We start from the raw sequence: 25,202 nt of genomic DNA, 5'->3' as shown, positions 1-25,202 counted from the left end.
TATATCCCATTTGAGTGGGCACGTTTGTTACTTGCATACATGCAGTCACGTACGGACTAGTGTCATCTAGCTTTTCTGAAATGTCTTCTATTGAAAAGCCTGATGAGACCAGTTGGCAAGTGACTGCACTTATGGTCACATAACCCCCACTGGCATGAGGACTACGGACACTGTGCGCAAACTTTTCTTACACGGGTAAAAAAACCCACCATGAAACCTTTACTAAGTGGAGGACACCGCTGCTTGTAGGTTTAACCCTTTAGAAGCAGTTATGTCCTCCTCCTTTTGCTGGTCTACAGAATATACATGGGCATCATTTTACATTGTTATATATGAACTATCTTCAGTAAACTGAAGTCCAGGTCAAAAGTAAGGAACAATTTCACCTGATTTTTGGCGAATCTATGAAAAAAAAAAAATGGGTAAATTATTTCTTCCATGGTATTCAATGGACTAGCAACTTGATAAAATTACAAGATGGCTGAACTGAAGAGTCCACCCTACATTCACATGCTATATAGAATGACCCTGCCCCTCGCAGTCAGTACGTCCGACATGAGAGAAGGTCACCAAATTTTGAGCCCATTCCTTGCATCCTGTAATAATGACGGAAGTCACCGGATTTACAAATTGCAGAACAGTCTTAGGACTTGATTTACCGTTGCTGTCATTTGCTTTCGTGGACTACGTCCTGTGGAAATTGGTGGCCATGCACCCTAGGAAATGAATAGGTTACCCCATTGAGGATGAACTAGTGGAACTATCCAGACAGATTAAAAAAAAAAAAAAAAATGCATTAAGGATGATCCATAAAAAAGGATAGACTATTTTTTGGGCACCTATAGACCTGAATGAGCGAGTCTCCTCGAAACATGCAAGACTAGTGCATGTAACCAAAACCTCGCCCGCTGAGGACGCAAGATTTGTGACCCATATTGTGTGGCCGGTGGGCATCACCGCCTCCGTGTATGTAACTGTATTTATTAAAAAAGCAAATATCCAAATTTATGGAAACCACCACCGATCTGAAGACCAGGGGTGCCCGTATGTACCCTGTAGGAATGAAGCCACACAGAAGCATCATTCCTAGAGAGTGGGGGCATGTGCGATCACTGCTTGTGATGGTTGGCACCCCCCACAGTGATCATACAATTATCCCTGGTCCTGGGGATAGATGGGATTTAATTTGTACATCTGGAAAACTACTGTGCTACCTCGGGGGCGGGTCCTGAGGAGCCGTGTCACCGCTCCCGCTGTCTTCACTTCCTCCTTTAGAACTGTATACAGTTTTTAACAAAAGTTTTTTCTATTTCTTGTCCCTCAATGAGATGATTGGTACCGTAATCATCATTTCTGTATTCCACCCCGTGACAGGACAACCCGGGGTGGGACCTCTGGATCAAGCCAGCTATGCATTTCCCCCAGCGAGCTGCTCGCAAAAATAATTTCTCGCCACACCAACCAAATTAAAAAAATAAATTAAAAAAATCCATGTTAGGGAAAACAAAAGAAAAAAAAAAAGAAAGTAAAACATTTTCTCTCTAATTCAGTAATAAGTTCTCTGGCCCTTTAAGAGAAGTCAGGGCTCTCCGCTGTCTCACTATTGAGCTGTGTAAAGGCCGACAATCCACTGGATTCTAACGGTAAGGACCCACCGCTCGCGATAATCGTGTGAAGTGAATGGGTTGAGAGACTGAACGAGGAGTCCAAAAACGCTCATTCATGTATGAAAACATGAAAAAAAAAAAAAAAAGTTCTCGTTCAACTTTCAAAAACTGAATATAGTAAAATGTGCTGCAAAGTAACATGGAGCCCAGTGTATTAGATGGCAGCATAGAGGAGGAGATCAGAGGAAGGAGCAATCAGGGGAACTATCACAGCTTCTGCTCAGTGCCTGCCTTCAGCTCTACGTCTGTGCGGAGTCAGTGTTTTAGGCTGAAGGTAGACAACTCCATCGAGCTCACCCTATAGCCAACCATGTTCATCCAGAAGACAAACTCCAAGAGGTAGATGCCAATTGCCCCACAAACGGACTCCACAAACTGATCTCAGCCACATTTCATGGATTAACACCCCATCACAGAATCTAGTAGTTATTTTTCAAGAAAGACATTCAGGCTTTTCATTAACTTTTTTAGTGAATCAACCATTACATCATTATGTGGCAGAGAGTTCCATAGTCTCACTGCTCATACAGTAAAGAATCCATAGACTCACTGTTCCTACAGTAAAGAACCCATAGTCTCACTGCTCCTACAGTAAAGAACCCATAGTCTCACTGCTCTTACAGTAAAGAACCCATAGTCTCACTGCTCTTACAGTAAAGAACCCACAGTCTTACTGCTCCTACAGTAAAGAATCCATAGTCTCATTGCTCTTACAGTAAAGAATCCATAGTCTCACTGCTCCTACAGTAAAGAGTCAGTTATGAATAAACCTTCAGAGACGTGTAAGATGCCCCCTTGTCACAGTTGTAGGCCAAGGTGTAAAAGGATCTTTAGAAAGATCTCCGTACTGTCCCCTCATGTTTGCACATTATTATAATGTCACCCCCAAGTCTTCCTTGTTCCAAACTGACATCCCCCCATGTGATAACCTTCTCCTGCAGTTTTCCCATTCCCTTATTAACCTTGGTCGCTCTTCTCCGCACCAGTTGGAGTTGAGCCATGTCCTTCTCAGGCCGGCTTCCCACTAGCGAGTTTTACGGACGTATGAGCGCATAAAATACGTCCTAAAACACGCATTACACACGGCCCAATTATTCGCTATGCCCCTGCTCCTATCTGCCGTATTTTACTGATCAGTATTATACGGCTTTCTACGGCCGTAGAAAATCGCAGCATGCTGCGTTTGTCACCGTATTGCGAAAAAAGCCAAAGAAAGTCTATGGGGCCCAGAAAAATACGGATCACACACGGAACAGCAGTGTGACTTGCAAGAAATACGCAGCGGTGTTCTATAGAAAAGCCGGCAATCCAGTGCGGTGTACAGTAAAATCACACTGACAGCTTACAGTAGAATAGAATAAATGTGTACACATAGAATAGGGATATATATATACCGTATTTTTCGCTTTGTAAGACGCTCCGGATTATAAGACGCACCCCAAATTTTGAGGAGAAAAATAGGAAAAAACTATTTTTTAATAAATTGGTGGGGCGTCTTATAATCCATGCGTCTTATTACTTACCGGGGGTTGTGGTTGTGGTGGATCAGGGTCCCAGGCTCGTTGCCGGAGGCAGGAGTGGAGCATTGCTGCAGGCTGGGATGAGGGGGTCTGCAGGGGGCTCCTGTGCTGCAGGGGGGCTCCTGTGCTGCAGGCTGGGATGAGGGGTCTGCAGGGGGCTCCTTTGCTGCAGGCTGGGATGAGGGGTCTGCAGGGGGCTCCTTTGCTGCAGGCTGGGATGAGGGGTCTGCAGGGGGCTCCTTTGCTGCAGGCTGGGATGAGGGGTCTGCAGGGGGCTCCTTTGCTGCAGGCTGGGATGAGGGGTCTGCAGGGGGCTCCTGTGCTGTAGGGCTGTCTCCGGTGCTGCGGGGGGCTCTGGCTACATTTTGTGAAAGACCAGAGCCCCCCGGCAGTTCTTCCATGCGTTCCAGTATGACTAATTCCGGGAAAATGGCCGCCGGAATCTCGAGAGATGAGATCTCAGCGCTGAAATCTCATCTCCCGAGATTCCGGCGGCCATTTTCCCGGAGTCAGTCATACTGGAACTAACTCCGGGAAAATGGCCGCCGGAATCTCGAGAGATGAGATCTCAGCGCTGAAATCTCATCTCCCGAGATTCCGGCGGCCATTTTCCCGGAATTAGTCATACTGGAACGCATGGAAGAACTGCCGGGGGGCTCTGGTCTTTCACAATATGTCGCCAGAGCCCCCCGCAGCACCGGAGCCTTCAGCATCACCCGGGGCAGCAGCGGACAACCCCGGCAGTGGCGGCGGACGACAGCGGCGGCAGGCGGTAGCGGCGGCGGACACCCCCTCCTCCCAGCCTGTAATGGTAAGCGGTATATCCGCTTTGTTAGACGCACCCACATTTCCCCCCCAAATTTGGGGGAAATAAAGTGCGTCTTACAAAGCGGAAAATACGGTACCTGTCTCTAATCTTCCCTTCATCTCTAAACGCCTCGAACGCCTGGTCCACTCCCGTCTTACCCGCTATCGCTCAGATAACGCTCTTCTCGACCCTCTTCAATCTGGCTTCCGCTCTTTACACTCCACTGAAACTGCCCTCACTAAAGTCTCTAATGACCTACTAACAGCTAAATCTAATGGTCACTACTCCATGCTAATTCTCTTGGATCTCTCTGCAGCATTCGATACTGTGGATCATCAGCTCCTCCTCACTATGCTCCGCTCCATCGGCCTCAAGGACACCGTTCTCTCCTGGTTCTCCTCCTATCTCTCTGACCAATCCTTCACTGTATCTTTTGCTGGTTCCTCCTCCTCTCACCTTCCCCTTACTGTTGGGGTTCCTCAAGGATCAGTCCTAGGCCCTCTCCTCTTCTCGTTGTATACTGCCCCTATTGGACAAAATCAGTAGATTTGGTTTCCAGTACCATCTCTATGCTGACGACACCCAATTATACACTTCTTCTCCTGATATCACACCGACCTTTTTAGAAAACACCAGTGATTGTCTTACCGCTGTCTCTAACATCATGTCCTCCCTCTATCTGAAACTTAACCTGTCAAAAACTGAACTCCTCGTGTTTTCTCCCTCTACGAACCTACCTTTGCCTGACATTGCCATCTTGCGGTTGCCATTTGCCATTGCGGTTCCACCATTACTCCAAAGCAACATGCCCGCTGCCTTGGGGTCATCCTTGATTCTGACCTTTCATTCACCCCCACATCCGATCACTGGCTCGCTCTTCTTACCTGCATCTCAAAAACATTTCTAGAATTCGCCCTTTTCTTACTTTCGACTCTGCAAAAACTCTTACTGTTTCACTTATTCATTCTCGTCTGGACTATTGTAACTCTCTACTAATCGGCCTCCCTCTTGCAAAACTCTCCCCGCTCCAATCTGTCCTGAATGCTGCAGCCAGGATCATATTCCTCACCAACCGTTACACCGATGCCTCTACCTTGTGCCAGTCATTACACTGGCTACCCATCCACTCCAGAATCCAGTACAAAACTACTACCCTCATCCACAAAGCACTCCATGGCTCAGCACCACCCTACATCTCCTCCCTGGTATCGGTCTACCACCCTACCCGTGCCCTCCGCTCCGCTAATGACCTCAGGTTAGCATCCTCAATAATCAGAACCTCCCACTCCCGTCTCCAAGACTTTACACGTGCTGCGCCGATTCTTTGGAATGCACTACCTAGGTTAATACGATTAATCCCCAATCCCCACAGTTTTAAGCGTACCCTAAAAACTCATTTGTTCAGACTGGCCTACCGCCTCAACGCATTAACCTAACTATCCCTGTGTGGCCTATTTATAATAAAAAAAAGAAAACGGTTCCTCGCATCATGTTCTCATTCACTTTATGCAGTATTAGCCCTCTGTGTCTGTACTGCTACATACTGGTTCATGCAGCTTTACATGAACACCCGAGCCTTACACTATGGCCGGTCCGAATAACTAAAGCAATTGTTACCATCCACCTCTCGTGTCTCCCCTTTTCCTCATAGTTTGTAGCTTGCGAGCAGCAGGGCCCTCACTCCTCCTGGTATCTGTTTTGAACTGTATTTCTGTTATGCTGTAATGTCTATTGTCTGTACAAGTCCCCTCTATAATTTGTAAAGCGCTGCGGAATATGTTGGTGCTATATAAATAAAAATTATATATATATATATATATATATATATATATATATATATATATATATATATATATATATATATATATATATATATATATATATATATATATATATATATATATATATATATACACACACACATATACATATACACACACATACATATACATACACACAGCCATGGCCAAAAGTATTGACACCCCTGCAATTCTGTCATATAATACTCAGTTTCTTCCTGAAAATGATTGCAATCACAAATTATTTGTTATTATTATCTTCATTTAATTTGTCTTAAATGAAAAAACACAAAAGAATTGTCCTAAAGCCAAATTGGATATAATTCCACACCAAACATAAAAAAGGGGTGGACAAAAGTATTGGCACTGTTCGAAAAATCATGTGATGCTTCTCTAATTTGTGTAATTAACAGCACCTGTAACTTACCTGTGGCACCTAACAGGTGTTGGCAATAACTAAGGCTACTTTCACACTAGCGTCGGGCTCGGCCCGTCGCAGTGCGTCGTGCCGAGGTTACCGACGCTAGCGTTGTTTGTGCCGCACAACGGGTGCAGCGGAAGCAGATTTTCATCGCATCCGCTGCCCCATTGTGAGGTGCGGGGAGGTGGGGGAGGATGCATGCGCGGCCGGAAAAAGCGGTCCGTCAGCAGCAAAAAAAACGTTACATGTAGCGTTTTTTGCTCCAGACGGTCCGCCAAAGCACGACGCATCTGTCGCACGACGGATGCGACGTGTGGCAATCCGTCGTCAATACAAGTCTATGGGGAAAAAATGCATCCTGCAAGCACTTTTGCAGGATGCGTTTTTTCTGCAAAACGACACATTGTGGCGGATTGCAGTTAACGCTAGTGTGAAAGTAGCCTAAATCACACTTGCAGCCAGTTGGCATGGATTAAAGTTGACTCAACCTCTGTCCTGTGTCCTTGTGTGACCACATTGAGCATGACTGTCTGAGGACTTGAGAAACCAAATTGTGAGGAAGCATGAGCAATCTCAAGGCTACAAGTCCATCTCCAAAGACCTGAATGTTCCTGTGTCTACCGTGCGTAGTGTCATCAAGAAGTTTAAAGCTCATGGCACTGTGGCTAACCTCCCTAGATGTGGACGGAAAAGAAAAATTGACAAGAGATTTCAAAGCAAGATTGTGCAGATGTTGGATAAAGAACCTCGACTAACATCCAAACAAGTTCAAGCTGCCCTGCAGTCCGAGGGTACAACGGTGTCAACCCGTACTATCCGTTGGCGTCTGAATGAAAAGGGACTGTATGGTAGGAGACCCAGGAAGACCCCACTTCTTACCCCGAGACATAAAAAAGCCAGGCTGGAGTTTGACAAAACTTACCTGAAAAAGCCTAAAATGTTCTGGAAGAATGTTCTCTGATCAGATGAGACAAAAATAGAGCTTTTTGGGCAAAGGCATCAACATAGAGTTTACCGGAGAAAAAAAAAAAAGAGGCATTCAAAGAAAAGAACACGGTCCCTACAGTCAAACATGGCGGAGGTTCCCTGATGTTTTGGGGTTGCTTTGCTGCCTCTGGCACTGGACTGCTTGACCGTGTGCATGGCATTATGAAGTCTGAAGACTACCAACAAATTTTGCAGCATAATGTAGGGCCCAGTGTGAGAAAGCTGGGTCTCCCTCAGAGGTCATGTGTCTTCCAGCAGGACAATGACCCAAAACACACTTCAAAAAGCACTGGAAAATGGTTTGAGAGAAAGCACTGGAGACTTCTAAGGTGGCCAGCAATGAGTCCAGACCTGAATCCCATAGAACACCTGTGGAGAGATCTAAAAATGGCAGTTTGGAGAAGGCGCCTTCAAATATCAGGGACCTGGAGCAGTTTGCCAAAGAAGAATGGTCTAAAATTCCAGCAGAGCTTTGTAAGAAACTCATTGATGGTTACCGGAAGCGGTTGGTCGCAGTTATTTTGGCTAAAGGTTGTGCAACCAAGTATTAGGCTGAGGGTGCCAATACTTTTGTCTGGCCCATTCTTGGAGTTTTGTGTGAAATGATCAATGTTTTGCTTTTTGCTTCATTCTGTTTTGTGTTTTTTCATTTAAGACAAATTAAATGAAGATAATAATAACAAAGAATTTGTGATTGCGATCATTTTCAGGAAGAAAATGAGTATTATCTGACAGAATTGCAGGGGTGTCAATACTTTTGGCCATGACTGTATATAACTATATATAACTATATATAACTATATATAACTATACAGTGCCTACAAGTAGTATTCAACCCCCTGCAGATTTAGCAGGTTTACACATTTGGAATTAACTTGGCATTGTGACATTTGGACTGTAGATCAGCCTGGAAGTGTGAAATGCACTGCAGCAAAAAAAGAATGTTATTTCTTTGTTTATTTTTTTTTTTTAAATTGTGAAAAGTCTTTTCAGAGGGTCATTTATTATTCAACCCCTCAACCCACCAGAATTCTGTTTGGTTCCCCTAAAGTATTAAGAAGTAGTTCAGGCACAAAGAACAATGAGCTTCACATGTTTGGATTAATTATCTCTTTTTCCAGCCTTTTCTGACTATTTAGGACCCTCCCCAAACTTGTGAACAGCACTCATACATGGTCAACATGTGAAAGACCAATGAGCATTCCAAGGCCATCAGAGACAAGATCGTGGAGGGTCACAAGGCTGGCAAGGGGTACAAAACCCTTTCCAAGGCGTTGGGCCTATCTGTCTCCACTGTTGGGAGCATCATCCGGAAGTGGAAGGCTTATGGAACTACTGTTAGCCTTCAACGGCCTGGACAGCCTTTGAAAGTTTCCTCCTGTGCCGAGGCCAGGCTTGTCCGAAGAGTCAAGGCTAACTCAAGGACAACAAGGAAGGAGCTCCGGGAAGATCTCATGGCAGTGGGGACATTGGTTTCAGTCAATACCATAAGTAACGTACTCCACCGCAATGGTCTCCGTTCCAGATGAGCCCGTAAGGTACCTTTACTTTCAAAGCGTCATGTCAAGGCTCGTCTATAGTTTGCTCATGATCACTTGGAGGACTCTGAGACTGACTGGTTCAAGGTTCTCTGGTCTGATGAGACCAAGATCGAGATCTTTGGTGCCAACCACACACGTGACGTTTGGAAACTGGATGGCACTGCATACGACCCCAAGAATACCATCCCTACAGTCAAGCATGGTGGTGGCAGCATCATGCTGTGGGGCTGTTTCTCAGCCAAGGGGCCTGGCCATCTGGTCCGTATCCATGGGAAGATGGATAGCATGGCCTACCTGGAGATTTTGGCCAAGAACCTCTGCTCCTCCATCAAGGATCTTAAGATGGGTCGTCATTTCATCTTCCAACAAGACAACGACCCAAAGCACACAGCCAAGAAAACCAAGGCCTGGTTCAAAAGGCAAAAAATCAAGGTGTTGCAGTGGCCTAGTCAGTCTCCTGACCTTAACCCAATTGAAAACTTGTGGAAGGAGCTCAAGATTAAAGTCCACATGAGACACCCAAAGAACCTAGATAACTTGGAGAAGATCTGCATGGAGGAGTGGGCCAAGATAACTCCAGAGACCTGTGCCGGCCTGATCAGGTCTTATAAAAGACGATTATTAGCTGTAATTGCAAACAAAGGTTATTCCACAAAACATTAAACCTAGGGCTTGAATAATAATTGACCCACACTTTTATGTTTAAAATTTATAAAAATTTAACTGAGCAACAAAACTTTTTGGTTTGTAAGATTTATGCATCTGTTAATAAATCCTGCTCTTGTTTGAAGTTTGAAGGCTCTAACTTATTTGCATCTTATTAAACCTGCTGAATCTGCAGGGGGTTGAATACTACTTGTAGGCATTGTATATGTACAGGTCCTTCTCAAAAAATTAGCATATAGTGTTAAATTTCATTATTTACCATAATGTAATGATTACAATTAAACTTTCATATTATTATAGATTCATTATCCACCAACTGAAATTTGTCAGGTCTTTTATTGTTTTAATACTGATGATTTTGGCATACAACTCCTGATAACCCAAAAAACCTGTCTCAATAAATTAGCATATCAAGAAAAGGTTCTCTAAACGACCTATTACCCTAATCTTCTGAATCAACTAATTAACTCTAAACACATGCAAAAGATACCTGAGGCTTTTATAAACTCCCTGCCTGGTTCATTACTCAAAACCCCCATCATGGGTAAGACTAGCGACCTGACAGATGTCAAGAAGGCCATCATTGACACCCTCAAGCAAGAGGGTAAGACCCAGAAAGAAATTTCTCAACAAATAGGCTGTTCCCAGAGTGCTGTATCAAGGCACCTCAATGGTAAGTCTGTTGGAAGGAAACAATGTGGCAGAAAACGCTGTACAACGAGAAGAGGAGACCGGACCCTGAGGAAGATTGTGGAGAAGGACCGATTCCAGACCTTGGGGAACCTGAGGAAGCAGTGGACTGAGTCTGGTGTGGAAACATCCAGAGCCACCGTGCACAGGCGTGTGCAGGAAATGGGCTACAGGTGCCGCATTCCCCAGGTAAAGCCACTTTTGAGCTACAGAGAAGCAGCACTGGACTGTTGCTAAGTGGTCCCAAGTACTTTTTTCTGATGAAAGCAAATTTTGCATGTCATTCGGAAATCAAGGTGCCAGAGTCTGGAGGAAGACTGGGGAGAAGGAAATGCCAAAATGCCTGAAGTCCAGTGTCAAGTACCCACAGTCAGTGATGGTGTGGGGTGCCATGTCAGCTGCTGGTGTTGGTCCACTGTGTTTCATCAAGGGCAGGGTCAATGCAGCTAGCTATCAGGAGATTTTGGAGCACTTCATGCTTCCATCGGCTGAAATGCTTTATGGAGATGAAGATTTCATTTTTCAGCACGACCTGGCACCTGCTCACAGTGCCAAAACCACTGGTAAATGGTTTACTGACCATGGTATTACTGTGCTCAATTGGCCTGCCAACTCTCCTGACCTGAACCCCATAGAGAATCTGGGGGATATTGTGAAGAGAAAGTTGAGAGACGCAAGACCCAACACTCTGGATGAGCTTAAGGCCGCTATTGAAGCATCCTGGGCCTCCATAACATCTCAGCAGTGTCACAGGCTGATTGCCTCCATGCCACGCCGCATTGAAGCAGTCATTTCTGCCAAAGGATTCCCGACCAAGTATTGAGTGCATAACTGAACATTATTATTTGATGGTTTTTTTGTTTGTCATTAAAAAACACTTTTATTTGATTGGATGGGTGAAATATGCTAATTTATTGAGACAGGTTTTTTGGGTTATCAGGAGTTGTATGCCAAAATCATCAGTATTAAAACAATAAAAGACCTGACAAATTTCAGTTGGTGGATAATGAATCTATAATATATGAAAGTTTAATTGGAATCATTACATTATGGTAAATAATGAAATTTAACACTATATGCTAATTTTTTGAGAAGGACCTATATATATATATATATATATATATATATATATATATATATATATATATATATATATATATATATATATATATATATATTTCATCCAGTGCGAGGAGATAGCTCAGGATATGAGACATGGTTACATACAGTAAACCATCTATCCCCTTTTTTTTGTGCAAAATTTGGGCGCTCTATTATATTTAAGGGTTAAATGGTGGAAAAAATTGGCGTAGGCTCCCGCGCAATTTTCTCCGCCAGAGTAGTAAAGCCAGTGACTGAGGGCAGATATTAATAGCCTGGAGAGGGTCCATGGTTATTGCCCCCCCCAACCTGGCTAAAAACATCTGCCCCCAGCCACCCCAGAAAAGGCACATCTGTAAGATGCGCCTATTCTGGCACTTGGCTACTCTCTTCCCATTCCCGTGTAGCGGTGGGATATGGGGTAATGAAGGGTTAATGTCACCTTGCTATTGTAAGGTGACATTAAGCCAGATTAATAATGGAAAGGGTTAAAAAAAAACTGCACACATTATTAAAAAGTATTTTAAATTAAATAAACACACAGGTTGTTTTAATATTTTATTGCTCTCAATCCACCTGAAGACCCTTGACCTGTAACAAATTAAGAATAATAAAACAATATACATACCTTCCGATGATCTGTCACGTCCCACGCTGTAAATCCATCTGAAGGGGTTAAAATATTTTACATGCAGGAGCTCTGCTATAATGCAGCTGTGCTCGTACCTGTAAAACCCCGGGGAATGAAGGTAATGTAGGTCAATGACCTGTAGTTACCTTCATTTGCGATGATGCGCCCTCTGCTGGATGTCCTCATATGATCTCGAGCCTGGGAACTTTTCTGAATATTTTCCCACGCTCGAGGGACATCCAGCAGAGGGCGCATCACCGCAAATGAAGGTAACTACAGGTCATTGACCTACATTCCATTCATTCGCTGGGGTTTTACAGGCATGAGCACAGCTGCATTATAGCAGAGCTCCTGCCTGTAAAATACCCCTTCAGATGGATTTACAGTGTGGGACGTGACAGATCGGAAGGTATGTATATTGTTGGTTTATTATTTTTCCTTTGTTACAGAGCGAGGGTCTTTAGGTGGATTGAGAGAGCAATAAAATATTTCAACAACCTGTGTGTTTATTTCATTAAAATACTTTGCAATATTGTGTTTTTTTTAACCATTTCATACTATTGGATTAATAATGGATAGGTGTCATAATTGACGCCTCTCCATTATTAATCTGGCTTAATGTCACCTTACAATAGCAAGGTGACATTAACCCTTTATTACCCCATATCCCACTGCTACACGGGAATGGGAAGAGAGTGGCCAAGTGCCAGAATAGGCGCATCTTCCAGATGTGCCTTTTCTGGGGTGGCTGGGGGCAGATGTTTTTAGCCGGACGGGGGGGGGGGGAGGGCAAAAACCGTGGACCCTCTCCAGGCTATTAATATCTGCCCTCAGTCACTGGCTTTACTACTCTGGCGGAGAAAATTGCACGGGAGCCCACGCCAATTTTTTCCGCCATTTAACCCTTAAATATAATAGCTAGAGCGCCCAAATTTTGCACGTACACACTACTAACATTAGTAGTGTGGAATATGCAAAAAAAATGGGAATATGAGATGGTTTACTGTATGTAACCAGGTCTCATATCATGTCGGGTTTGGGAAGGAGATAGCAAAAGCCGGCAATTGAATTACCGGCTTTAAGGCTATGTGCACACGTTGCAGATTATTTGCGGTTGTTTAGCGTTTTTGCGCTATAAAACCGCAAATAATCTGCATACATTAAGCATCCCATCATTTATAATGGAATCCGCAATTTCTGTGCACATGATGTGCGTTTTTCCGCATGAAAAACGCATTGCGGAAAAATGAACCTGTTCATTAATTTTGCGTTTTTTTTTTTTTTCACGGATTTCCCACTGTCTAATGCATTGGGAAATGTCCGGGAAAAACCGCGCAAAAAATGTGCAAAAAACGCGTCAAAACCGCGCAAAAAAACGCATGCGGATTTCATGCGGAAATCTGGCAGAAATGTCCGGATTTGCACAGGAATTTTCTGCATGAATTCCTGAACGTGTGCACATAGCCTAAAGCTATCTCGCGCTGGATGAAATATTAATATTTTCTGCCTATTACGGCCGTAAATTACGGAATGTATTTTTATACGCTGAGTGTGAGGCCGGCCTTATACTGTATTTGTTTGATGTTGTGAGACTCCGTTAAGTTTAGAAGCAGCTGTGTCCTCCAGTACAGAAAGTTGTTTTTTATTTACTTTAATTTTAGGCGTTGACCGTGGATAATACATTTTTAGACTTTTTCACCTTGCAGTAGAGTCACATGTCAGATCTGATGCCAAAATTCCATGTGCCGTCTGCGTGTTTTAGATGTGGAGTGAGGGTTAACCCTGTTGACATTGGTAGAGTGCCGCGAATAGCAACAGCCTTAGGCTATGTGCACACGTTTAGGATTCTTTGCAGAAATTTCCTGAACAAAACTGGACTTTCTGCAAGAAATCTGCTTGCGTTTTTTATGTGGATTTTTTGGGAGCTTTCCATTACATAGTGGCAAATCTGGAGACTTTCTGCAAAATTAATGAACATGTTGCGTTTTTTTTCCCCGCGATGTGTGCTTTTTGCAAAAAAAAAAACAAAAACGCAACATGCGCATAAAAATTGCGGATTGCATTCTAATAGAATGGTTAATGTAAGCCTTTTTTTTTTTTTTTTTTAACTTTTTTTATGCGGAAAACCGCCGAAAACACGCAAAAAATCCTGAACGTGTGCACATCGCCTAGGAGCTAAGGGGGTCAAAGCGGCACTGCCACCTCTTACACCCCAACCGCTGGATTTCAATGAAGTCACCCTCCGCAGGATACAGAGCTGAACACCAGCTCCCTGCACCACCATTCACCCTGAGTAACCAAGCGTGAGCACAGCATGGAGCCTCGGGCCACAGGGTACAGACCGGAGCAGCGCAGTGAGGTGGGAGACCAACGTGCGGTGGTCCATAGGGTCACCATATTGCACCTGGGGACCATCAAAATGTGTTTACTTTGGAGATTATCTGCTGATACACTATGGGGGGCAACTACGGGGTATAGTACTGGGTACAATCACTATTTGTGCCGCAATACATGGCACTCATGTCTTCACAATTTTGGAGCGCTCCTGAACTTGGGTGACTGGACACAGGAGCTCAATTAGTTTGGGAGAAGCAGCCCCTGGGACAGCACGTCTGTAAGGATTCCGCTTTATGGAGAATCAATGTGCTGACAATTGTGAGATTGGTGGAGCCGACTAATGACCCGGAAAATGGGATTGTGTTCTACAAAGGACAAAGATGAGAAAGCCAAACCCATCATTACTGGGATGAGACAGGAGTCCGGCCGAAAAAACAATACAGGCAGAAATAAAGAGAAGCCCAGAGCAGGTCGACACGGGAGCCAACCTTAACCCCTTAATGACTTAGCGATTTTTTTTTTTTTATATTGTCTCCCTCACCCCCCCACCTACCATAACTCTTACTCTTGACTTGTGTAGTTAAGCCATTTTGTTTTTCTCTCGATTTTCATAGCGACTGTTTAGAAAAGGTTTCTGATCCTGAATCGTTGCGTTTCTGGCACCCAAGGAGCGCTATAACTTATCGCTCTGCACGGTCTTCAATAGACTTTTTTCCCTTGCATTAGCCGAGTGTGGATTGGACATTCCTCGTATTATTCATCCAACAATAACTGACCGCACTAACTGCAAAGTGTCATGGGATGTAGGATTTGTCAACTGAAGAAGGATCCCAAACTCAACCCCCTCATCCAGCAGATACTGAAAAATAAGTACAGTAACCCCTTCTCTACAGGACCAGCTCCACATCCCCGACATAGGGAGAACTCCACCGCTTCACCCCCCCTCATATGGAAGAAAGAGTCCAAAATGCTTGAAGGCATCAAGTCAACACCCATGGAATACACAAGCTATAAAACGTGGTACCACCCATTTTTTCCCAGAAACCGGTTAACTAAAGGTGACGACTTCAACGAGAATAAGAACTACCCACCTTGGTTTGTGTTGAGCCTCCTTCTCATCTTTGGCACCAAACCAGGCCCCCACCTTAGCCCTCTCCTCGGAGCTCGCCGGCACAGGTGGCTTTGGCTCAGAAAGACTCTGGTTAGCAGGATTGTTCTTCTCAGTTCCTTGGTAGAGGCCAATCTTGGGTTTCTCATCTTTGGCCTTCACTTCTGCACTTTTCTTCTTGGACACATCCTCCGTAAACACCATGGGGGTGGTGATCTGAACAGGTTTGTTTTCCACTCGCACTGGGTTGTTGGTGGGCTTTGGTTGTGGCGTTTGAATTAAGGAGGCATTTTGCCCCTCCGCAGAAGGACCCATAGGCTTTGTCTCCAGTTTCTCGGAAGGTTGGCCCGGTCCTCTGATCGCGTCCGTTACGTCCTCGGCTTTTCTTACGATATTGTGAAAAGACTTAGACGCGGGGGAAGATTTCTCCAGAGGGACTGGCTTTGGAGCAGGCACTTCTGTGTAGACGTGGCTTCCGTTGATGCAGACAGAAGACTTGGAGATGGGGCTGCCCTTTGGCTTTAGGTTCTGTACGGCCTTTGGCTCTGGGAAGAGCTTGAGTTGGCCGACCTCGTCACTGAATGCCCTCTTGTGCGTCATCCTGGGCGAAGCTTCATGGTCTTTATCTAAGAAGATATAACGAGCCAGGACAATTAGAACGCTGGTTACATATAGAACGGTATTATCCAACGGTCATAATGTGCCCTGTCCGAACCCTACACAGCACCGAATATCACCAACCGAGGGAACGGGCCCGGACCGGGATTTTTAGGGAAATGTAAGTAAGTGTTAAGCTTTTTAACACCTTCATGACTGGGTAATTTTTTTCCCTCCCTTTCATCCAAGAACCACTTTAATTAATAAGATTTATTTTTACGGCATCGTGCGGTAAAAATCACCTGGCAACGCAATTCTATTTGTCAGTAAAAAAAAAAAAAAAAAAAAAAAAAAAAACTAATTTGTTTAGTTTTCTCTTTTTGTGTCCAAGAAAAAATATAGAATACAAGAATAAAATAAGTTTATCATTACAATAAATAATTTTTTATTTTTATCGTGTTGCCATTTTCTAAAACATACGGTACGGTAATGCGTGCAAAACTGTAAAGCGCTGCAGAATATGTTAGCGCTATATAAAAAGATTATTATTATTAACTAACTTTTCTTTTTAGTTTCTATTGCTGCTTTTCTTGACAGCATCCAACATCTATCGGACGTTTACAGACCGCGATCGCAGATTTATACTTTTTTTCTCTCTTTTTTTGCAGTGTGGGTAATGCAAGGAATAATATAAAACATAATATATATCCCTTATCTTGACTATATATGTATATGCATATACATATACATATACATATACATATACATATACATATATATATATATATATATATATATATATATACATATACACACACAGTGGGGCAAAAAAGTATTTAGTCAGTCAGCAATAGTGCAAGTTCCACCACTTAAAAAGATGAGAGGCGTCTGTAATTTACATCATAGGTAGACCTCAACTATGGGAGACAAACTGAGAAAAAAAAATCCAGAAAATCACATTGTCTGTTTTTTTAACAATTTATTTGCATATTATGGTGGAAAATAAGTATTTGGTCAGAAACAAAATTTCATCTCAATACTTTGTAATATATCCTTTGTTGGCAATGACAGAGGTCAAACGTTTTCTGTAAGTCTTCACAAGGTTGCCACACACTGTTGTTGGTATGTTGGCCCATTCCTCCATGCAGATCTCCTCTAGAGCAGTGATGTTTTTGGCTTTTCGCTTGGCAACACGGACTTTCAACTCCCTCCAAAGGTTTTCTATAGGGTTGAGATCTGGAGACTGGCTAGGCCACTCCAGGACCTTGAAATGCTTCTTACGAAGCCACTCCTTCGTTGCCCTGGCGGTGTGCTTTGGCTCATTGTCATGTTGAAAGACCCAGCCACGTTCATCTTCAATGCCCTTGCTGATGGAAGGAGGTTTGCACTCAAAATCTCACGATACATGGCCACATTCATTCTTTCATGTACCCGGATCAGTCGTCCTGGCCCCTTTGCAGAGAAACAGCCCCAAAGCATGATGTTTCCACCACCATGCTTTACAGTAGGTATGGTGTTTGATGGATGCAACTCAGTATTCTTTTTCCTCCAAACACGACAAGTTGTGTTTCTACCAAACAGTTCCAGTTTGGTTTCATCAGACCATAGGACATTCTCCCAAAACTCCTCTGGATCATCCAAATGCTCTCTAGCAAACTTCAGACGGGCCCGGACATGTACTGGCTTAAGCAGTGGGACACGTCTGGCACTGCAGGATCTGAGTCCATGGTGGCGTAGTGTGTTACTTATGGTAGACCTTGTTACATTGGTCCCAGCTCTCTGCAGTTCATTCACTAGTTCCCCCCGCGTGGTTCTGGGATTTTTGCTCACCGTTCTTGTGATCATTCTGACCCCACGGGGTGGGATTTTGCGTGGAGCCCCAGATCAAGGGAGATTATCAGTGGTCTTGTATGTCTTCCATTTTCTAATTATTGCTCCCACTGTTGATTTCTTCACTCCAAGCTGGTTGGCTATTGCAGATTCAGTCTTCCCAGCCTGGTGCAGGGCTACAATTTTGTTTCTGGTGTCCTTTGACAGCTCTTTGGTCTTCACCATAGTGGAGTTTGGAGTCAGACTGTTTGAGGGTGTGCACAGGTGTCTTTTTATACTGATAACAAGTTTAAACAGGTGCCATTACTACAGGTAATGAGTGGAGGAAAGAGGAGACTCTTAAAGAAGAAGTTACAGGTCTGTGAGAGCCAGAAATCTTGATTGTTTGTTTTTGACCAAATACTTATTTTCCACCATAATATGCAAATAAATTGTTAAAAAAAACAGACAATGTGATTTTCTGGATTTTTTTTTTCTCAGTTTGTCTCCCATAGATGAGGTCTACCTATGATGTAAATTACAGACGCCTCTCATCTTTTTAAGTGGTGGAACTTGCACTATTGCTGACTGACTAAATACTTCTTTGCCCCACTGTATAATGTATAATATATATATATATATATATATATATATATATATATATATATATATATATATATATATATATATATATATATATATATATATATATATATTTTTTTTTTTTTTTTTTTTTATAGCGATAGTGTTTGCACCCTTGAAATTGAAGTATTTCTCCCAGAGCATAATTGCAATTTCATAGCTTTTGGAATATACATTTTAGATTTCCTCTGGGGTTTTTTTTTTTTTGTATTGTTCCAATACAGAGGTAAAAAAAAAATAAAAAAATAAAAGCAGAGACCTGGAGCGGAGGGTGCCAATACTTTTGTGCGGCCTCATTTTGGGGTTGTGTGTGACATTAGGTCCAATTTGCCCTTTTTTCTCCGTTTTTGTGCGGTTCCAAAACACACAAAGGAAATAAACCCGTGTATAAGAAAATGCGGGGAATTGGAATCACTTTCTGGAATCATATAGATTTATACTTATTTATTTTAAATATAGAGGATCTAAAATGTTTTACTTCATTTTCTCCCTCTAAGGGCACTGGAGTCTGCAATCGTGTGATCACTTGTCTATATGGCGGTATATGGTACACGAGGTTGGTCTTCACAGAAGCACGGAGATGGCGGTGATGGAGGCCATCGCCCCGCCCACTGGACTCCTGACCCTTATATAGTCCCATGTCAGTGTGTAACGCCTGAACAAGGACCGGTTTGGCTCTCAGACATGTAGATCTGAAAGGCCGCCATTCAAAATTAAATGTCCAATGTGTGAGGGGTCTCTGGGATTGCGTCCGGCAAAGGACTTCAGATGAAGCTAAAGATATGTTTTTGCAATTCAGCTTCATTCCAAATGTTTCACCGTTCAGCTTCTACAGGCGCCGTGTTCCTGCCCACTCATCTTTCATGTGATCTTTGGTTATAGATCAGCCCCCATTGGACTGTGAGAAGGAGCTCACTGACAGATCCTCAGTTCACTCACTCTGCAGACAGCAATAGACAGTGGACAACCCCTTTTATCAGACTTGTCTGGCCAAAATAGCAGCAGGGAAGGAAAAACGAAGCAGATTAGTAATGAGAATTATCGTTTTGGTGGGAATCCCCACAGAACACACAGTCGCTCACCCGCGGGCTCGGTGGAGACGCTGCTGTTTCTGCTGGCAGGTTTCTTGACGACATCGGGAAGAACTATGGAGATTCCAGCAGTGGTGGGAATGGTGCCGCTCGTGGAGGAGATGGTGCTGTCCGAGCCCAAAGACGTATTGGACCTGGTTAAGGAGCCTTTCCGTAGACGTCCCTTGAAGAACGCTGCTGCCTTGGACTTTGGCTTCTTCTCATCCTCATCATCGCTGTCCAGCCGGCCGATGTTGCTGGGCACGATGGCGGAGGACGACTCCATCTGCGAGAGCTTCTTGACCTTCAGCTTGTCCTTCAGTTTCCCGAATGGAGTTTTGGGTTTGTCTTTGATGGACAGGTCAAACATGCTGGCCGTCAGACTGTTCCTGGTGAACTGGATGGACACTTGGAGCTCCCCGCGCTCCTTCGCTCTTTTTCCTGGCTTTGAATGGAGCTTGTACCATCTGCAAGAGAGCAAAAAGAAAAAACACAAAGTGGTTGGGAGGAAACGAGTTCTCAAGAAGATTCCTCCAAATCTACATGTTCTGGGCTCTGTTCACACATGCGCTCGTTGACGTTCTGCTCCATAGACTTTAATCACCGGCGCCAAACGGACCCCAATGACTACAACAAGCTCCACCAGGTTTCCGGCATTTTTTTATGGAATTGGCTACGAATGCAGATGTGAAGTGGCTGCAGCAGGAGCCTCTCCCCTGTGTTCTGCCTACAGAGGGTCACCGGCGAGATCAGCAGATTACCTCTGTGTCCTCTGCAGGGGTATGGTCACACTGGGCATTTGAAAACCTTAAAAATGCTGCGTATATAAAGCGGGTTACAAGTGCGAATTGTCTACAGTACACGACGCTAAAAGTTAGACTTTCACCAAAAAACCTGCACATACTTTATGCTGCTTTTATAACTTTTTTTTGCAGTTGTTCATTACTTTCAATGAGAAGAAAAGACAAAACAAAACAACCCCCAACACCAATGAAAGAATGGAGCGCTCGCATTCAACGACCCTGTAAGCGCTGCGCTCGCTGCCGGGACCGACCACCACTGAGACTGAGGAGGCGGCCGGTGCCCTTGGCAACGAGCAGTATACTGTAGTATTTCTAATCACATTCAGCCTTGTATCTTGTGGAGACAGAAAGGAGAACAATAAACCTCCATTTACTTTTTTATTTAGCTCAAAAGAGGATTATGGGGTCCGCAGCCTCCGATTGTAAACTGGAACGCCCCCCGCCGATTCACGGAGAGCGAGCAGGATGCCAAGACCAGAACCGGCAGACAAGGACCGATCGGACGCTCAACTCGGGTCTAAGGAAATTCTACAAAGTTAAGACACTTTGGACGATATTTTTGTCAAACCGGTTCTGTAGGATTTAAGGATTTGCATTTTGCGATCTTTCCCCGGCCCTCAGCCCCTCCTCACCCCACGGGGCCAATGAAATTCAAGGGAAAATTCACTTCTAGTTGGCTCTTCACAACACACGATGGTGAACTGTGCGGCTCAATAGATCAACGCCTGTCTGCCGGCCACAAATTATATGTCCTGTAGTGATGGAGGTCGGAGCGGCCCCCACACCGGGCCCAGATAGGGGGTCTCCCATCACCACGCCTCTGGCCAGGCGGCTGTGCTCGGCCCAGACTTTAGGAGTGGTCATATTTACTCTGGGCTTTATAGACAGAGCCAAGAAGAGCACCAGAATCTCCGGGGACACAGCGCCGCACCTTACCGTGAGGGGTGCCGAATGTCCGCAGTCTCCAAGGAAACCCAGAACAATGCCCGGCGGCTTCACAAAACGTCCCCAAATCGTCAATCTATGCAACAGACCAGGGCGGGGGATATATACAGAAAGCCTGCCAATCACAGAGAGGGGGCTGTCCAACGGGCGATCCCTCCGCAGCCGCCAGCCCCATGGCAGCCGCCCCCTCCCTCCCCAGCCGCCAGCCCCATGGCAGCCGCTCCCTCCCTCCCCAGCCGCCAGCCCCATGGCAGCCGCTCCCTCCCTCCCCAGCCGCCAGCCCCATGGCAGCCCCTCCCTCCCCAGCCGCCAGCCCCATGGCAGCCCCTCCCTCCCCAGCCGCCAGCCCCATCCTCCCCAGCCGCCAGCCCCATGGCAGCCCCTCCCTCCCCAGCCGCCAGCCCCATGGCAGCCCCTCCCTCCCCAGCCGCCAGCCCCATGGCAGCCCCTCCCTCCCCAGCCGCCAGCCCCATGGCAGCCGCTCCCTCCCCCCCCAGCCGCCAGCTCCATGGCAGCCGCCCCTTCCCTCCCCAGCCGCCAGCCCCATGGCAGCCGCCCCCTTCCTCCCCAGCCGCCAGCCCCATGGCAGCCGCTCCCTCCCTCCCCAGCCGCCAGCCCCATGGCAGCCCCTCCCTCCCCAGCCGCCAGCCCCATGGCAGCCGCTCCCTCCCCCCCCAGCCGCCAGCTCCATGGCAGCCACCCCCTCCCTCCCCAGCCGCCAGCCCCATGGCAGCCGCCCCCTCCCTCCCCAGTCGCCAGCCCCATGGCAGCCGCCCCCTCCCTCCCCAGTCGCCAGCCCCATGGCAGCCGCTCCCTCCCTCCCCAGCCGCCAGCCCCACGGCAGCCGCTCCCTCCCTCCCCAGCCGCCAGCCCCACGGCAGCCGCTCCCTCCCTCCCCAGCCGCCAGCCCCACGGCAGCCGCTCCCTCCCTCCCCAGCCGCCAGCCCCACGGCAGCCGCTCCCTCCCTCCCCAGCCGCCAGCCCCATGGCAGCCCCTCCCTCCCCAGCCGCCAGCCCCACGGCAGCCGCTCCCTCCTTACTGTCTTATGACAGCACTGCATTCTGCAGAAAAACAGTAATTAGTACAATTAATGATGACAGTCCGGACACAAAGCCACAAGTGCTGTGGTGGCTTCCTGCGGATGCCTGTTTATTGCGGAATCAGCCCGGCCCGTACGTTCTGCAGCAGGACTGATAAAGGACTTGTGCGGCCGCCTGACGAGTTCTCGGCTAGATTACAAGGCTGTGTATCACAGGAGCGGTGCACTGAAGAGCAGCTCAGCCAGGAAGTGTTGTCATAGGGATACCGATGCTGGTGTCTGCGCGATAAACGCAGGTTCACACGGCTCAAACACTTCTTTCCTGGTCGCCAGATGTATTCCTGGCTGTGATCACCAGTTCCTGGCTGAACAGTGAGGATCCTGCATGTTTTACTGAAATGTTCACCCACACAGGGCGGTGCCACCCCGATGACAGAGCTCCAGCACCCCCACTGAGGGCCAGGAGCAGCCCCCACACCAGCGACCATCGGACAGCCCCTATCCCAATCACAGGCACCCGGAGCGCCTCCACCAGCATGCGACACCCCACTGCCCCCCATCTACCAGCATCTGACACCGCCTGACAGCGTCCCCACCCCGTTACAAGCATCAGGCGGGTTTCCCCCCAGCTCGACCCCAACTACAAGTATACTGCATGCCAGACCCCCATCCCCGACTACAAGCATCCTGTGCGCTAGACTCCCATAAGACCCCCACACAGACCATGAACCTCCAGCAGAACCCCCCGAATACAAGTATCCACCGCCCCCACCCTGACTGCAGACCTCTGGCAGAACCCCCCGGGCTCAGTTTTGGTCCAGAGTTTGTATTTGGGTCACATGGTCCGATTACTTGCTTTGACCCTCGGATGTAAGCGGCCCGTAGGATGTTGAGCGCTTTAACCCCCACTCTGTAGATAGAGATCCTGAGCATCATCATTTCAGCAGCCCCATGCGAGTTCGGGGCACAGGGCACACTGGGCATTTCCAGCACTGTGGTGACAAAGTGGCACACCTGGGATGTGACCGACCACCTCCAAAACCTACAAGTACCGTGAAAGAGGCAGGAGCCATCGGTGATGACACAGCGAGCACTCTGCGGTCACCGCCGGCATTACACACTTCCTAGTGATACCGAGCGCACGCTTACACAACCAGCAGTGACAGCACAGGAAACCAGTGCCCAAGCTGTGGACCCTCATCACTAATAAAGGGGGCTCCACTATTGGCACCTCACTCAGGTTGCCAACTTGACGTTTTATTTTTCTGCATGGCTGATCAAAAAAAAAATAAAAATCATTGACAGCATGTCTTACAGACACATTGGAAAGTCATAATAGATGACGAAGTGATCTGTGTTCACAGCACAATCCTGATAGGAGGCTGCAGTCACCGGGACAAGGCTCTGTCACCGCACAACACGCTGGGGTCACCTAATGGGGGCCGACTACCCACCAGTGAAAGCCCACAGCTGTACCCCAGACACTGCACGCTCACTGAGCCAACAGCTGTTCCTCCAGATGCCTTCATACAAGTGTACGCTCACTGAGCCAACAGCTGTTCCTCCAGATGCTTTCATACAAGTGCACGCTCACTGAGCCAACAGCTGTTCCTCCAGATGCCTTCATACAAGTGTACGCTCACTGAGCCAACAGCTGTTCCTCCAGATGCCTTCATACAAGTGTACGCTCACTGAGCCAACAGCTGTTCCTCCAGATGCCTTCATACAAGTGCACGCTCACTGAGCCAACAGCTGTTCTTCCAGATGCCTTCATACAAGTGCACGCTCACTGAGCCAACAGCTGTTCTTCCAGATGCCTTCATACAAGTGTACGCTCACTGAGCCAACAGCTGTTCTTCCAGATGCCTTCATACAAGTGCACGCTCACTGAGCCAACAGCTGTTCTTCCAGATGCCTTCATACAAGTGCACGCTCACTGAGCCAACAGCTGTTCTTCCAGATGCCTTCATACAAGTGCATGCTCACTGAGCCAACAGCTGTTCTTCCAGATGCCTTCATACAAGTGCACGCTCACTGAGCCAACAGCTGTTCTTCCAGATGCCTTCATACAAGTGTACGCTCACTGAGCCAGCTGTTCTTCCAGATGCCTTCATACAAGTGCACGCTCACTGAGCCAACAGCTGTTCTTCCAGATGCCTTCATACAAGTGCATGCTCACTGAGCCAGCTGTTCTTCCAGATGCCTTCATACAAGTGCACGCTCACTGAGCGAGCAGCTGTTCCTCCAGATGCCTACATACAAGTGTACGCTCACTGAGCCAACAGCTGTTCCTCCAGATGCCTTCATACAAGTGTACGCTCACTGAGCCAACAGCTGTTCCTCCAGACACCCCCCATACCCGTGATGGCAGTAAATACTGCACGGTGCTCGCCCTCGCCAGTCAGGTCTCCGATACCACTGTGACCGAGGGCTACAGAGCGCTGCGGTTGCTTCCTGCGGCCGCCTGGAACAGGAAAAGTCACAATCTAAATATAAAAGCTATAGAGAGCGGTGATAAGAGCTCTCCGCACATATGGATGGTGTAACCAGAGAAGCAGAATGTTAGGATTAAGAGATTTTTTCGCCAACTGAAGATGTGCCACAATGTGAACACTGCCCTGTGAAAGCAACGGGCAGAGGAGGACAAACGCTACCCAACACCGCGTCACCGGCTTTGATGAAAATGAGTCTTATTGGCATGTGGCGGGTGTATCGCTGCCCTTAGTCTATGGCTCCTCTTCCTTCACCTCTTGATTGACAGCGGTGACATTATGTAGCAGCTGTGAATAGAGGCTGGACCTATAGGATGTACGTACGGGGTACAGCCACCAGGGCACGGCCTGCACAGCATGGCGCTATGATCCAACACAAGGGCTCAAACGGCCCCGCGCTACCTCCGCTCGCACACGGCCCCGCGCTACCTCCGCTCGCACACGGCCCCGCGCTACCTCCGCTCGCACACGGCCCCGCGCTACCTCCGCTCGCACACGGCCCCGCGCTACCTCCGCTCGCACACGGCC

At 46.6% G+C, this 25,202-nt stretch overlaps 1 protein-coding gene across 2 annotated transcripts in view; it reads right to left on the bottom strand.

The window, feature by feature from the left end:
* The window catches only part of LOC138657360 (rab11 family-interacting protein 1-like), a 62,614-nt gene that overhangs the window by 24,698 nt on the left and 12,714 nt on the right, over window positions 1–25,202 (bottom strand). For both annotated transcript variants that reach the window (XM_069745101.1, XM_069745103.1), the window contains exons 3-4: window positions 19,407–19,861; window positions 15,260–15,902 (exon numbers count right to left, since the gene is read on the bottom strand). In XM_069745101.1, coding sequence (XP_069601202.1) covers window positions 15,260–15,902; window positions 19,407–19,861 — 1,098 coding nt within the window. The remainder of the gene's footprint in view (window positions 1–15,259; window positions 15,903–19,406; window positions 19,862–25,202) is intronic.

Source organism: Ranitomeya imitator, chromosome 1, assembly GCF_032444005.1.
Source record: "Ranitomeya imitator isolate aRanImi1 chromosome 1, aRanImi1.pri, whole genome shotgun sequence".
Taxonomy (NCBI): Eukaryota; Metazoa; Chordata; class Amphibia; order Anura; family Dendrobatidae; genus Ranitomeya; species Ranitomeya imitator.
This window is presented reverse-complemented; position numbering and strand designations above follow the sequence as displayed.